This window comes from Maylandia zebra, linkage group LG10 (assembly GCF_041146795.1).
Source record: "Maylandia zebra isolate NMK-2024a linkage group LG10, Mzebra_GT3a, whole genome shotgun sequence".
NCBI classification, from domain to species: Eukaryota; Metazoa; Chordata; class Actinopteri; order Cichliformes; family Cichlidae; genus Maylandia; species Maylandia zebra.
In genome coordinates, this window is record NC_135176.1 from 4,068,795 (window position 1) to 4,084,378 (window position 15,584).

The 15,584-nt window shown below is 42.2% G+C and overlaps 1 protein-coding gene across 6 annotated transcripts in view; it reads right to left on the minus strand.

The window, feature by feature from the left end:
- arhgap32b (Rho GTPase activating protein 32b) overlaps positions 1-15,584 on the minus strand; it is a 126,403-nt gene that overhangs the window by 39,341 nt on the left and 71,478 nt on the right. For all 6 annotated transcript variants that reach the window (XM_023153341.3, XM_012923626.3, XM_012923627.3 and 3 more), the window contains exon 6: positions 873-959. In XM_023153341.3, coding sequence (XP_023009109.2) covers positions 873-959 — 87 coding nt within the window. The remainder of the gene's footprint in view (positions 1-872; positions 960-15,584) is intronic.

Here is a 15,584-nt window from a genome sequence, read left to right on the forward strand (position 1 = left end):
AAAAAGTTGAGTGACTGCAGTACAAAGAATAAATAAATAAATATGTTCAGGTTTATATGAAGCTAATATCTCCATCAAGCTAGTCCCATTGTGTGCCAGCACATAGTGCCTCAAAGCACAGGACTGACCAGACCAACAATAGTTGCTCAGCACCCACACAACTTGCCAAATATCATCTGATTCTCAAAAATTAGATTGAAAAGTTGCCATTTTGACATAGTGGAGAAGACTTGGCATACATTACTGAAGTTTATCTAAAAAAAAATAATTGAATGGGAACTTTAGAAGTTGATCCAAAATGACAAGGAATGCTTCATCACTGTGCAAAGTTAGAGACAACAACAGTCAAATTTAAAGCAGGTATAATTTATTGGTTTTATATCAGTGTAGTCACTACACTTTCTCACAGCATGTGCCACCGGCAGATGGAATGATGGATGATATTGAGACTGAAAGACGGCACAGAAACAGCAGCAGCTCAGGAACAAGCCTGTCAGTAAAGCATGTGCTGAGTATGGCCTAGAAATCACAAGGTCAAAATGAAATGTGCCCCCTAGGGTGGTTAAGAATGACCAAGCTAAGATCATTTGGGACTTCCAGATAGAGATGGACAAACTGGTGATGGCACTTAGGGCAGTGACCTCCAAACTGGGCAAGTGGTTCCAGCAGATCCCATCGACAACATCTGAGATCTCTGTCCAGAACACTGCAGTCCTGGGAACAGCTAAGATGCTATGCAGCACCCTCAAGCTCCCGGGCCTCTGGTAGAGGACCCGAGCTTGAACAATAAAGACTTCCCACAGCCAAGTTTGTTTTTTGTTTTACATACACACACTAATGCACCACCAATGCACAGGAGTTTGCAGTCTTACCTGGCAGTAAATATGAACCAAGTACACCAGCTCCTTAGATTCATTGCCATTCCGCGTCACTTCGCTTTGTTCATCGCCAAGGGACAGCTGAAAAACAAAGAGAAGGTCTGAGGCATTCGATGAGCATAACATGGGTTACTTCAAGCAACTGTGGTTCTTTAAATATGATTAAAAAGTATTGGTTTATCTTGCCTTGTTTTATCATATGCATCTCTGCCTGACATATGTGACAAACGCAGGCTCATGAATGGTTTCAGGAGTAGTTTTGTGGGCTTGGGCCATATCAAAGTGCCATCCACACACAAACTTGTAATAGTAGACCTCGGTCCTCAGTTAACGGAAGTCAGTTCATTTCTTTTTCTAACGTTACATCTTTCTCTACAGAGAACTGCTTTGGCATGATGAACTACAGAAGCACCAGTGACCTGCTGAGCTACACTCAAGGCTCTGCCCCATATATTAGGATGGCCGACCAGCCCCTCCATACTTATTCTAAGCACGTTTTTCGGTGACCAAGCAAGTAGGGAAGTTTTGTTGAAATGCTTCACTCTCTTATAAAAAAAAACAGGGATTCATTAATGCTTGGTTACCAGGGTAACCCCAGTTCTCTGAAGACCCAGCTCCACTTGCATGACCAGTCATGGACGCTCTACTACCACTATGCCTGTTTAATATACACACCAGTCACTTCAAGAACACTCCCTCATTTCTTAAAGAACAAAGGACATTGTTTGCATTGCATGAAAACACACAGATCTATGGACATCTGTCTGAACGTGACCCACAGCTGATGGACTTTTTTGTGGTTGAGCATCCACTCCCCGTACAGTGGTTTCCCTCTGGAGAGCAAATCTGCTCTGGTGTTCAACACACCAGGAACATGAGTCGGCAGGAGGTGCTTGCTGCTCCACATAATCAGGCAGAAAGAAAGCTTGTGTAATGTCACGAAACAAGTGCATCCCTGACAGTTTATATACACCACCACTGTTGCATTCTGTCCTGACCGAGACATGACAATTTTTCAGGAGCAGCAAGAAATAGAGACCATGGTTCCCTTGGGAAACAGAGCAATGTGCAGGAAAATTTTCTTCATGCAACCTCTCGATAGAAAACCCTGAAAAGAAACTGTTCATTTCAAGGTCCAGATATTTAATATTCAGAGTGGGAGACGGCACACTCTTGATACAATTGATGATGAAAATCAAGCCAGACAGGCTGCATAATAGTGCCTGGGTGTTTTTCTCCAGTGCCTCTTCACACATACTAGAAAATCTTTCAAATATACAAACACACTGAGCCCTGCCGCCTGCCAAGGGTTCAGAGTTGCCTTAACATACTTGGAGAAAACCCCAAGGGTGAGTGCCAGTCTGAAAAAGAGGGTCTGCTATTCTTAGACTATGCCCTAAAGGGCATTCAAAATTATGAATTTGTATTTGCTGAAGTGAGAATTGAGGGAACATAAATCCATTTAGGTATCCATTCATTATCTTTTCCAGTGCATCGCTTCCTGCCCTTCAGCCTACAAGAGAAGAAACTTTGCTGTCCAAAGCCCTTTCAGCTCCCCCTGCACCCAATGAACATGCCGTGCTATTGAACCTGGATGGTTTCATTGCAAACTGTAACCTCTGGCAATGCATGTCATGCTCTATGGTCCAGGACCACTCTAATGATCTTCACAGGAAAGAAAGTGAGTACCTGGTGTGGAACCAGGGGCTATTATAAAAGGGGGAGGGGGATTCCATGTCCTTGAAGTGATTGGTCTGTTTTAGAAAGATGTGGTGGTAGTGGAGCTTCTGTTATTGGTTACGCCACAAGGTGCTTCCCATAGTGAGATACTGAGTGTGGTTGCAAAGAGAACCAGAGGTTCTTTTTCAGTGTTTCTTTATGGGAATGTAGCTCACTCCTGGATTGCGTCAGCAGTCCTAAAGCTAAGCTCCAGCACTTCTCAGGATCTCAAGCTGAACCCGAGATACAACATCTGTCAGACAAATTCAAACAATTGATGTAAATTATGATCCTGGAAATAAAAGGATATAATGATAATTAAAGTTATGAGCTCCAAGTGAACAGAGGCAACGGCCACCATGCTGATGGAATATAGTAAGTGCTCGCTAAGAGCAAAGTACTCTATTGGGGTGATATGGTACTATCAGGTAGCCAAATATCTTATAGGAGGTAAATTTGCAAAAATCACATGAAAAGTGTGTAAGAACAGCCTAACACTAGAAACGGTATTCACCAAATTTATAGCACATGTTGTCATATCATCTGGCACTAGGTCTTGTATGCAGAGACACCTCATAATTGGGGTCTTCCAGTGCACATTGCCACTATGACATAATTTGCGTAGCCATGGTGACAGGTTGCCATCCCACCAGTCTATTCTGATGCAGGGAAGACTGGTTGAACAGATTTAATTGTTCAAAACCGCACGTCTTTGTGTTCAACATACTGTTATTGTCTCTTCTTTGATACTAGCCATTTAATGAAACAGCCTCATGTGGTTTCCCAATCCCTCTTTTATACCAGTGATACAAAGAAAAGTTGAACAGGTGTTTTAATCTTGCATTATATAAGAGCTGGTGCTTTTGAACCTGCTCTATTTCCCATAGGAGAAGCTATCATGTCAGATAGTTGTGCTAATGTTTGCAATCACTGGCTCCACTGCAGAGATTCAGGAAGTTCAGAACTTAAAACAGCATTTTCAGGGCAGCCCATCCATCCATCTATGAATCATTTGTCTCCACGTCAGAATAAAAATAAATACAGAACATAAAGAATGAATATATATTCATTACGTTCTGTACTTGCAAAGGTGAATGAATACCAGGTCAATGCCATTATGTGTCACTTCTATTCTCCCCAAATCTATGCCTGGTCTTTGGTTGCCAGTCTACTGCAGGGAGGTTTGGTTGCTGATTTATTGATAGGAATTAGTTGTACGACTGAGAAAACTGAAAAAGTTTGCAGACACTCTTATTTTGAATAAAAAAGTGATTACATTTTGTAAAATACAAATTAAAAAAAACAAATTTTTAACTTTTGTATTAACTGTGAAATTGTGAAAGAGTAAGTGACCCGCTCATGAAACATTTTTATCTTCTATCCCATTTGCTGCATCATTATGTTAGATCTGCATTTTGTGTTAACGCAAACAAAAGTTCTGCTTTCACAACAGCAGACATAAAAACTGAGATCGAGGGTATTTATGTGCTGTGTGGGTCCACTAAACAGAGCCTGTCGGAACAATGTCATTGTGCCAGTGCGGGGGATGAAAACACATGGAAGTGTTCTGGATCCCATTAAAGCAAGTTTGATTTAATACAGTTGTTGAATATTGACTGGTCAGCCTCGAAAGAGGGAAACAGAAGACAGGAAACAGCCAAGGTTAGCTGGTTAGCGCCACTTAACTTTCAAAATAAAAGCAAGGGAATTGTTTACAAGTAAAGCATTGAAAAGGATAAAAGCTAATAAAACAAAAACAAATTGAACTGTACTTGGAAGTTAATACCCAAAAACACAGCGATGCACTTTTGGAACAAGTCCACAGGAGAAAGAGGTCCCAAACGTGGATGGGACGTGGAGAAATTTTCAACTGTTTTTTAAAAAAAATCTACTAAAAGTGTTCATGTTAACATCAGCATTTAATGTTTTTCATGATAGTAAAGTAAAATGCTACCTTCGATTAACCTGTTAACATCGGAGTCAGAACTAAACAAAAGAAGAGTATTTCTGTCAATACTTTTGATCTTGGATTGTTAGCATTGATTAGCATGATTCAATATCATGTAAAAATACAACTCAAGTGAAAAACAGCAACAAAAATCTAGAGAAGAGGTGGTGATGGGCACAAAAAGAGAGATTGCGGGTACCCAAAGACAAAGAAGGCTGCATGCAACTGTTACAGTAAAACCAATAGATGTCAGTAGTTAATCCTAGTTACAGTGGCTGCTGTAGGACCAACAGCTCTGGCTGACAACAACGGGAATCAATGAGCTCGTTTACGCACATTTTCATATGTTTGAACCTGACTTCAGTTCAGGAGATCAGGCTTGAGGTGAGGAGGAGGAAGAGGATGACAATTTATCCAAAAACTGGTCACGTTCTCCTTTTCCTTTGTGTTTTCTCTGCTTTAGTTAAGGAAAGCCTCCTTAGATGATAAAGCATAGATATGATCCTATATGTTTTGAGTCAGACAATGCAGAATCTGGCTAATCACCTGGCCTCACAGAAATCATCTGAGGCTGATGCAAGTTTTGGTTTTCCAGGTATCAGGAAATACTTAGTTTGCTAAGTAATAAATTGGCAAAGTTATCACGAACTGGGCTGATGGTGTAAAAATGAATGGCGTGTCACCGGCTGCTCACACTGCTTAAAAACACACAAACAACAACAAAAACAACATAAAAACCCATCTAAAGTCCAGCTGCTCAGTGGTGACTGGACCAGGGCGAGACGTGGTATTGATCTACTGGCTTTTTAAAAGTATTTTGGTCTGGACTGCACACATGGACCAATCGATAAAACAGGCTGTTATCAACTTAGAACTAGGACACTAGTGTCACCAGTATGACTGTATCGTCTAACCTGACAACATTTTTAGTGTTTATAAATGATTCATCAATGTCATTATCAAAGTATTCTTTATTTTGAAGATTTGTTTTTTTCATGATCTGTTGATCACAATCTGACAAAAAACAGAAAATGCAGGAAGTGTGAAAGCACTGCTGCAAATTTAAAAGCCGCCTTTTGGATAAGTTCAGTTTACTTGATGGAGGTTCTACTTCCTTAGAAGTGGCAGTTATACATATGAGGTCATTCTTTATCCTATCCAACCCCATAATACTGCTCCATGCAGTCTTTTGTCTTAGTGACTTTTATGTGACTGTTACTGTCAGGGTTTGTTTGGTAAAGTTGTTTCTCAGCAATAAAAAGGAAAGACATGAGGTCATTCAATCCATCAGGTACTGGCTTTTTAAACAAAAGCCATTTTGTCTGGTTTCTGGCTTCTTTCAGTTTTTGTGTATTTTGCGTTCACTGTTTATTTCAATTTATTGCTGTGCTTGTATGTATTTGTTATTACTGATTGCTGTGTATAAGCCAAATTGCCTCTCAGGGACATTAAAGTGCTACTCTGCTCTGCTCTTAAGCAAGTGGTGTGTATGCGTGATTATAAGTTGTTCCACATGATGTTGCTGAGCATCAATATTTTGCACCCAAAGTTCTTTTGGAAATGCTTCAGGGTGCAGTCACTGTGGAACTTTTTGATTTAGCAATATCCGAGTGTGTTGTCATGCAAACTGTGGGACTCCATCCAGCACACGAAAGGCTCTGTGCTGTTTCTGCAATACATTTATGTGCATGTGAACGGTTACGACTCAATTTGGGATGATGAGGAACTTTCTGGTCACAAAACACTTAAAGGTTAAAAAAAATGTTATGTAAAGAAGATGATACTGTGAACAAAGAGAACATCATGCCTCTCAGTGGCAATCTCAGGATCACCTTGATTGTGGCAGGGATATACATACAGCAGCTAATATTACCTGAGAAACAAACAATACTGCAAAGTAATGCCAGCACAGCAATAGCAGGGTTACAATAAGTCACAGAGGCTTATGTAGCTAAAATCTATTGTATAGCAAATCAAGGCCGGTAAAAAGAGGAATAAACTCCAAGCTTAGAGTCAGATCTGTTGGGTTTGAAGCCAGAATACTAACATGCTCAGAAAATAACACAAAGTAAACACAAAGCGAAGGATTTCTTAACTTCCAGGCAGCTGTCACATTAACCACAACAACAAAATCTGACTGGTGAATTGAATATATTGATGATCTGTTCTGCTGGGAAACCTCGGGTCCTGTGATTCATGTGAATATCACTTTGATATCTCCCAAACACCTAAACCAAGCTGCAGACCAAGCACAAAGGCAGCAGCCTCCCTATAGCAGGACAATGGCTCCAAAATCTTTTAAATACTCAAACAGTCTTATTATTTCTATGGTTTGTTAATGTTTTTTAAATATATTTTCCCTGTTTTTTTTTACTAGTGCATGATATGATGTAATAGGTCTTTATCATCAGAAGGTAGCAGTAATTCAGCTAGATGCTGATTTCCTGGTTACCACAGGGGAACACCAGTAAAATATCTGTGGCACGGTGAGCGGTGAGACTACATGTCTGTTTCTCTCTACAGTTTTGTACACTAATAATGGCAAAACCACTTCAACACTAGTTTCTAGAACATTACACCTAATATGATTCACACTGTGTATGAACAAAACACAGACTTTTGTTTTATTTCCCAGAAAGACACTTTCTCAAACTATGATGATAACGGTTAGAGAGACCCTGGCTGTGATTCCCAAGTCCCCGATGATCATCTCTGCTGACAGCATGTAGAAATTACAGATAGCATCTACTGAATAAACGAGGCTGGGGGTAAGTGAACTGCAGGTTGGCTCCCAGCTGAAAAACAACAGAACTGAAGTGAGCACCCCAGAGACATTTTCAGCTGTGATGAAGGTTTTCAAAACAAAGGCAGCAGTTTTGCCATTTCAGCAAGCACGTCTGCTTTTATTAAGAACTTTTGAAGAGAACCTGCAAATGCTCCCATGCACCCAAACTGGGAAGCATGCCGCACACGTTACCTACCATTCTAGGCCTGTTTTCTGCATTTCCTGCAGCTCGCCACATTGCAATTCGCTTTCAATCCAACTTGTGCTGCACTAGCACACATTGTCCCTGAGACCACAAAGGCAGCTGCAATCTTGCCAGTACTTGGCAAACTATGGTTTCAAAAACCACAGCTCCAGAATAATAGCATAGGAACAGACTGCCTTTCACAGGAAATGAGAAATACTGAAGAATTCTGGATATACTGGTTTAAGTTCAAAACCTACCCACAGATAACAACAAGGCTGACATGAAGGATTTGGATCAATGTCATGAAAATCAAAAGAAAAACACACAAAAAAAAGTCAAAACAACAACAACAAAAACCCACACTGGTTTCCTCACTGTGGTCATGCTGTGCTATATATGGTCATACTGGGGAAAAATATATATCACTGGATGGTCTGTCCCTCAGCTGTTCTTGTTTACAGTGTTGTAAAAGCTGGCCTGTGGAATTCCTAAAAGAAAGAGAAAAGCCCTTTCACGTTGATCATTTTCCAAAGACATTTACTTGGAGATCCGTGTTAAACTCAGCTGTCGCTCTAACAAAGGTTTCTGCATGCAGTGCCACACCGATATCTCGGCCACAAGCTTTTTTTCACGAGTCCTGCAGGCACACAAGGACAACGGGGAAGCACAGCTCTGTAACCGCAGCAGCAGAACACTGTTACAGAAAGAACTGAAAGGGCAGAAAAAGCCCTCATACTTACAGTAGGTCAGCTCTGGTTTACGTTCCTTCCCTTCATGCAGCTCCTTAACGCTCCAACACCTGTCCAGTCTCTGTTCCTCAAGTCTAAGAATGTACATCCAAGCTTGGGTTTCTCTGCCACGGAGCACAATTCCCCTTGGCGGGACGTAAATGTCAGCTCCCCACTTTCTTTCACATACAGTGTAAGCACTCCCAGTGTGGGATCCGGAGAGAGAAAGAGAGAGGAGGGGGCAACAATATCATCAGCAGCTGGTGTTAGAGGATGAAAGCCGGTTTGGTGGATTACTCAACGGGACAGCTTTCATCTCCTCCATTTTGCCTTCTCTTCCATTCCACCATTGGGATGCCCAATTTTAAACCTTCTTTCTCTGGAGGCTGGCACCCAACACAACTTTGAAAATCTGACTAGCAGCAGCAAAACATAAATGGAAACAACCTGGTTTAAATGTCCAAAAAACAAAACAAAAAGTAAGATGTGTTCTTCAGTCCTGTTCTGGCAACCTCACCGTCTGCTCTCTGTGTCCTGCACCACATGCTATTCTCTTTTTTCCTCCTCTTCCCTGTCTGACATGCTGGATCACCCCTCCCCCTTCTCTCCTCCTCTTAACCCTCTCTGGTTGGTATGTTCCCAGGACAAAGAGCAGGGATGGAGAGAGAGAGGAGCAGAGGAGAAGGAAAGGGAGGGGAGAGGGTGTGTGTGCACTTGCCAGGGAGCTGTTTTCCCTCCTTCCACATCTGCAGTCCTCGCTGTGCTGTCCTCAAGCAAAGTGGCATCTGACTGAAAGTGATCTACTGAGGAGACATTCAGCTCTTCCAAGAACACAATTACCATGACTTCCCATTATCAAACTTCAAAATGCACCCAATTAAGCTTTTCAATAAGTGATGATCTGCAAATGCAGTAAATAATGGGAAGCTATTCATATAACCTAATAACCTAAATAAGCTCCCAGCCTACCCCACTTGCAAAGTAGAAATAGAGTCACCAAAAATACGCTCTGCTAAAGGGTCTGCTCCCAGCCAGCTACCTTAAAAAAACTGAAGCAGAAGTTGAATCAGCTGTGGCAACTTCACATGTACCATCCACATATAAGATGGATTAAAAAGAGACTGCAAACAGCCTGGCTTACCAAAAAGGTAATAGCCACGAGGGTACAGAGCCGCATGGGGGGGTGCAAGTCTCTCCCAGTTCTGCGTGAAAAACATGCAAACAAACAGTTCAAATATCCACACAGTCCAATTCAACTTATGGGTACGGACAGTGGCGGAGGTGTGGTCCCTGGCTCAGCTGCAGGGGAGGGGTGGTGCAGTGAGCTCAAGGGGCGGTGCCAGGCAGGTGAGTGGACAGGTGGTGGTGATGGCACTGACGAGCTCTCGACTGTTTTTAGTGACGCTGGAGTGGAGAGGGGGAGGGTTCTTCAGAAGGCGTGCACAACGCCGAAGGAGAGCAGCAGCGGGAAGTGTGTGTGCCAAACCCTAGAAGTACACTGCTCTGTGTGTGTGTGTGTGTGTGTGTGTGTGTGTGTGTGTGTGTCCGGTCCTTCTACGCAGATTTCTCAAGATGGTGTGACGATCACAAATAATATCTCTAACACCACCTGCTGCACTATCTTTTACCAAAGGAATGGGGCAATGTGACAGCAGTCACCACTGAGCCAAAACTTTCTAAGCCTTCATAAAAACACAGATTTCCACATAAGCCGTGAGCTGCTCAGCTGAGACGCCTGCTCTGACCGATTGCTGGAGAACAGCTTCACTTCGTTTTCTACTATAAGTCTGCTTATGAATATCAAATGATAATCCAATGATGACCCAGTTCATCCTGTCTCTGCTCTGCTGTGCCAGTGACAGGTTGGACTGATTTATCCAAACCACATGCGCAGAGGTCGGATATTATTGTTCCAGGAAACATCACTGTAGTCCAACTTGCAGACACAAAAAGCTAAAAGCAGTGATTGAACACAACTATTTCCCACGTTCCTGTGTTGGCTATGGAGAAAATACAGCAGTGGAGAAATCTCAAGTTTTGTTTCTGACTCTAAAATTAGTTATTAGAGACACCCAAGTTAGGTTGAAAAGAACTGCAGTCAGGCACTGAGTGTGTGGGGTTTCTACTATACACACCTCGCTGACGGACAAAAGTTGTTTGCAACACGCACTTCCAATGGAGACACGTCACCAAGAGCTACAAAGGTTAACCTCATGGTGAGCCTTGAGGACTAACCACACTGCCTAGAAAATATTTATGCATATTACACATTGTGTCTAATCCATCACACAGATACTGAGATATTTCAGTCCAGACCAACGTGGCAAACAGATGGCTCGACAGAAACGCTACCCTAATGTGTGAATAAAAATAACAGTGTGATCGGTATCAAGCATTTATGATATTTTTAATTATACGTATAACACTTCAAAATAAAATACCAACATTATTTTGATGTATCGAAATAGAGCAGCAGTGCTCGGCAGCCCAGATTGCTCTACTTTGTTTTCTCTGCTGCAGAGCTGATCGGTCCAAACGGCTGCAAGAACCTGACACAAAAGTGTCAGGCCAATAAATTCGCCTGCGCTACTACGCAAACAGAATGAGTTTATTAAATCAAATTTCTCTACTAGTTATTAAAGTGTATGTCAGTACACTAGGTCAGAGCTTCTTATTAATGTGTTATGATTACAGGCTGAAGTTTGCAGAACATAAAATATGACTAAAAATAAATGGCGGGTCTCCAGTGGCACCATTTTCACACTGTAGTATTTTTACTCGGATGTAGAGCTGAAGGGGTTTTGAGTGCACGGCTGCCTGTGGGCCTTTGCTGCAGTGTGAAGGAGCTGGATCTAAAATCATTAAAGCTAAAAAAATAAAAATAAAAATGGGGATCTAACCGTACTGAGGAGAGCAATGGAATTTAAACAGGGGGAGAGAGGTCGCTGTTAGGGGATGAGATGATGGTTTGGAACAAAAAATCCTTTTCTTACTTTAGCGTACATATATTTGCACACAGATTATAAATCTATACATTTTGGAACTTGAAAACAATTCGTTGTTTACACTTACATGCAAACATATTCAAGTTATTTGATGAACATGCAAACTCTCAGCTTTGATTTCAGGGCCTGAACAAAAATACGACAGGAATTGGTCATTTCTAAACAGTTTCCTGTTTTTGGGAGCTTAAATACAATTTGGAAATTCACCCAAAAGCTGGTAAGATGCGTGCATTTCATTCAGTATTTTTTTATTTTATGAAGCCCATAAAAGATCTGGAAAAGATTCGAAGTGCGGTATTTGAAAATGGATGTTGCTGCAGTGAACCTACAACATGGAATCTCAATTTAAGTAAGATTATCAAACAAGAACAATCCAGACACAGGGTGGGAATTTTCAGACTGTCAATACAACATTCTGGGGAAAAAAAGTGCATCAGTGAGCTCAACATCTGCACGAAACCCAAACGACCATGACAGCAGTAATCAACATCTTTGGTAATGAAACATCTGTTACAGCAACCTTTATTGGCACTGGCTCTCCTGCACTGAGTGAAGACAAAAGCACAGCATCGCTAATATTCCAAATAATATGCTAATATTTGTCCAAATGCAGAAAGTTAACTGGACGATGTTTCACAGGTCAAGGACCCAAAATAGACGGAAAAAAACTGACGAACACAAAGGAGGACATGCAAGCACTTCTCTTCCTGGGTTTATGTCATTGAAATGATTCTGTTTCACACTGGAATGCAGAAAACACCAAAGAAAAAGTATTTCCATGACAAGCTTGCAGCTTTGTTGTCTTAAGCCCAACTTCATTTTTATAAGAGCAGAAATGAGTAATGAGGCTTTGTGAATGTGCTTTCAGCGCTTCTAGGAGTTAACCTCACTCTAGGCCCCGCAGGTCAGGACAGGACAGCGTGGTTTGTCAAGTGTAAAGGCGGAAAGGGAAATCAATCAGCCCAGTCGAGCTGCAAATGTTATAGGAAGACAGGGTACAGGGAACAGAGTGGACCGGTAATGTTTCTTCTTTGTGGGAAAATCATAAAATATAAAACAGCACAGTGGGAACATGTGCCTGCAGACGTGATCTATTTGCCTTATGACAAAATCCTGTTTCGCACATGCATGTGATACACATTAACTGATCTTAATGGTCGCTGGTGGGGAGAGCTTTCCCTCTGCTTCACAGGAAATGTTGCGTCTGATACGTCCAGTTGAGCTCAACAAAGAAAGAAAATATAAAGACATAAAGCATCATAGCTATGTGGAATAGACCCAAGATCTCAAAAGCACTCCTGATTAATCTAAAGAGGACCTATTAAACCACTGCAGCATGAAAAAAGTGGTTATTTATGTTATGTTTCTTCAAATTTTTCAAAATGGACTGATCTGGAATATAATGTATTTGTGTATTCTCAGCACAAATTAATTTAGAACATGATTGTCTGATGATGACGTGTTGATGGTAATGAAAATTTAAGCCATTTCCTTATGTTTTCTTTTCTTCTTCTTTTTTTTACCTCAGTTCCATTACCCCATAGGTAATGGAATTGAGCGGCCCTCATCACCCTTCCTCTAGTCTGTCACAGGAGCAGGTGATGTATTTGCATGCATGTAACATGTGTAGAATGTAGGCATAAAAACATTATTATACTGCCCTTGAACAGGCACTGCTCTAGTTAAAGGGAAAGTGCTGAAGTCTAGCAGTATTTATTAATGCATTTGTTACATTTGTTGTTATTGAAACTTTTAGGACCTTTCAACCTTTGAGTTCACCTCCACTCTTCAGCTTTATACTACTTTAACTTTGAGTGTGCGCACTCTTACCCAACTTGCAAGATGCCATTCATCAATGTCTACAAGCACTGCAACTCTAAAGACCTTTCACTGACATACAGCATTGTGGTGCTCAACTTATTTCTGTGTCTCATGGTTATTGTGTGTGTGTGTGTGTGTGTGTGTGTGTGTGTGTGTGTGTATGGGGGCTCTGGCTGGTCTTTTGTTTCCCCAACAAGGGCAGAATGCATCCAAGCGTTACATCATCCTCAGCTCACAGGCAGTGGAGAGCGGTCCTCTGAATGAACATGTGACAAAGGGTCTGACATCATCTCTCTGTCGGCCAAGGCCCTCATTCTGTTTTCTCCAGGCAACCACACAGTATGACCCTAAATATCATACAGATGGAAACCCATTAGAAAACCTGCAGGTTATTGTTAAGTGTCCTGTGTTTCTAAATGACGGGTTGCCTGGCTGTATGCTTTGGAGTTGTACTGCAGCTGATGGATTGGGTCCCACTGGGGGGGAGGGAATGCATCTCTCACGGTGCTTTGTGAGCAGAGGGGGTGACTGGGCAGGAGAAGCGTATTTTGTGTCGATGCTGGGGATGGACTCGAGCAGGAGATGGCTAGAAAGCCGAATGGAGGAGTAAGAAAAGAGACAAATAAAGACAGGCCCTCATCACCCTTCCTCTAGTCTGTCACAGGAGCAGCTGAGACACATCAGCTGTACAGCAACGCACAGCAAGGCGGTCTAAAGGAGCCCTGAGAGGGACGTCAGTCTTCGTCACATACATGGCTGCACACACACCCTGCTACTGTTATTCACCCACACACAAATCACACCCTCAATAACTGCCTGAACCACCGTCAGCATGAGAGAGGGGGCGCTCTTTCACATGTGTCTGACAGCCCTCTGCGTTGGCCTGCGCCTGCTGTGTTTTGCTTGTACGTGTCGTCTTCCAGGTTGCTGGTAGGTGCGGTAACTGGGAGCACCTGGCCACTCTCCTCGGAGCATACCTCAGCTTTCTCTCTCTCTCCATTCACCCTGCACCGTGTTATTTGTCTGGTTGGTTTTGAACTGGTTACTTTAGGGCTCACATTACACACCTAACATTCAATCACTCATCCAACTGCTGACACACTAACAAATGCCAATGTAAAGTTTTATGTGGTTAATAACTTTGTAAACCATGTCTCTCCCATATTTGTTAAGGCTCTTAACAGCTGTTAAACTGGTTTATTTCCATGATTATCCACCTTAAAAGTCACACTCAATGTTTCTTACTATAAGTCTGCCATAATGCACTTTATGGCATTGTACTTGGTTCAGTGTTTCAGTCCTATTAGTGTCTTCAGTGCTGTTGTGTGTGTACAAAGGCGGTGCTGGAACAAATCGCACTACTACTCCCTCTAATGCATTTCTGGGAGAGTACTGTCCTGCTCGTAGTAGTAGTGTACTATACTGTGTTGAAATGTGTTGAAGCAGAGGCAAACAGATTGGCTGATGCAGACTTCATCCTACACCAAGATAATGAGCCAAAACGGAAGAAAATAAGGCCGAAGGCTTCAAATAGTGTAAGAGAAGCACAGATTGTGAGCACAGACCAAGTGTGGGTCTGATGACCTAAATTTCATCATCAGACGGTGAGTGAGGCAGTCCGAGCAGCCGTCCACGTGCTTGCCTGTTTTTTGTGACCATGTCAACTTATCTCTGGAGACTTTACATTACAGTGTTATAACTGCACCCCAGACAGAGATGCATAACAGAAATGACTAAATGACAGAATGAAACAGCCCGTTACTGTCTCACTCACTCACACACACACACACACACACACACACACACACACACACACACACACACACACACACACACACACACACACACACACTACAACCTTTAGCCATTTCTGACGCCTGTGAATAACTTAAATACTGTTAATAATCATACAGATGACAGCGGTCAGCACCACTAACACTGTTTCTGGAAAGGACCTGTTTGTGTGACTTTCACCCTCACACACATTTTATTAGTAAAATGTGTAACAGTGTGGTCTTCAGTGTGGTCAATGTGGAAAAGGCAGGGCAAAATGCTAGGCTAATGAGCAACAATAAGGGTGAGTGGTGCTGGCTGGCTAGTTGGCAGGCACAGTGGGACAGTGGTGATGAAGTCAATACATTTACTTTGCTGGTCTCTGGCTCCAGACTTTGTCATGCAGCCCTTGGCCTGCAAGGCTGGGAGGGGCTAAGAGGAAGAGCGAGAAGCTGGGGGCGATTCAACCGAGACATCATGGAGGGCACAGACTATGGGGGGGCAGTGCATGCATGGGCCAACACACTGTGACAGTGTGCCAGGTCACAGAGGAAAGGCCAGAGCCATTCTGACAAACAGTATTAATTAAAAATTAACAACTAATATAGAATACAAGGTCGAGTCTTCAGCTATCAGTCTTCTAGAGAGGAATCAGCTTCTAGTTTAGTTTCAGGAGACACACACATCTATACTTTTAACATTAGGATTAAAATATTCATTTAGCTTAGAGCTGGATCAGG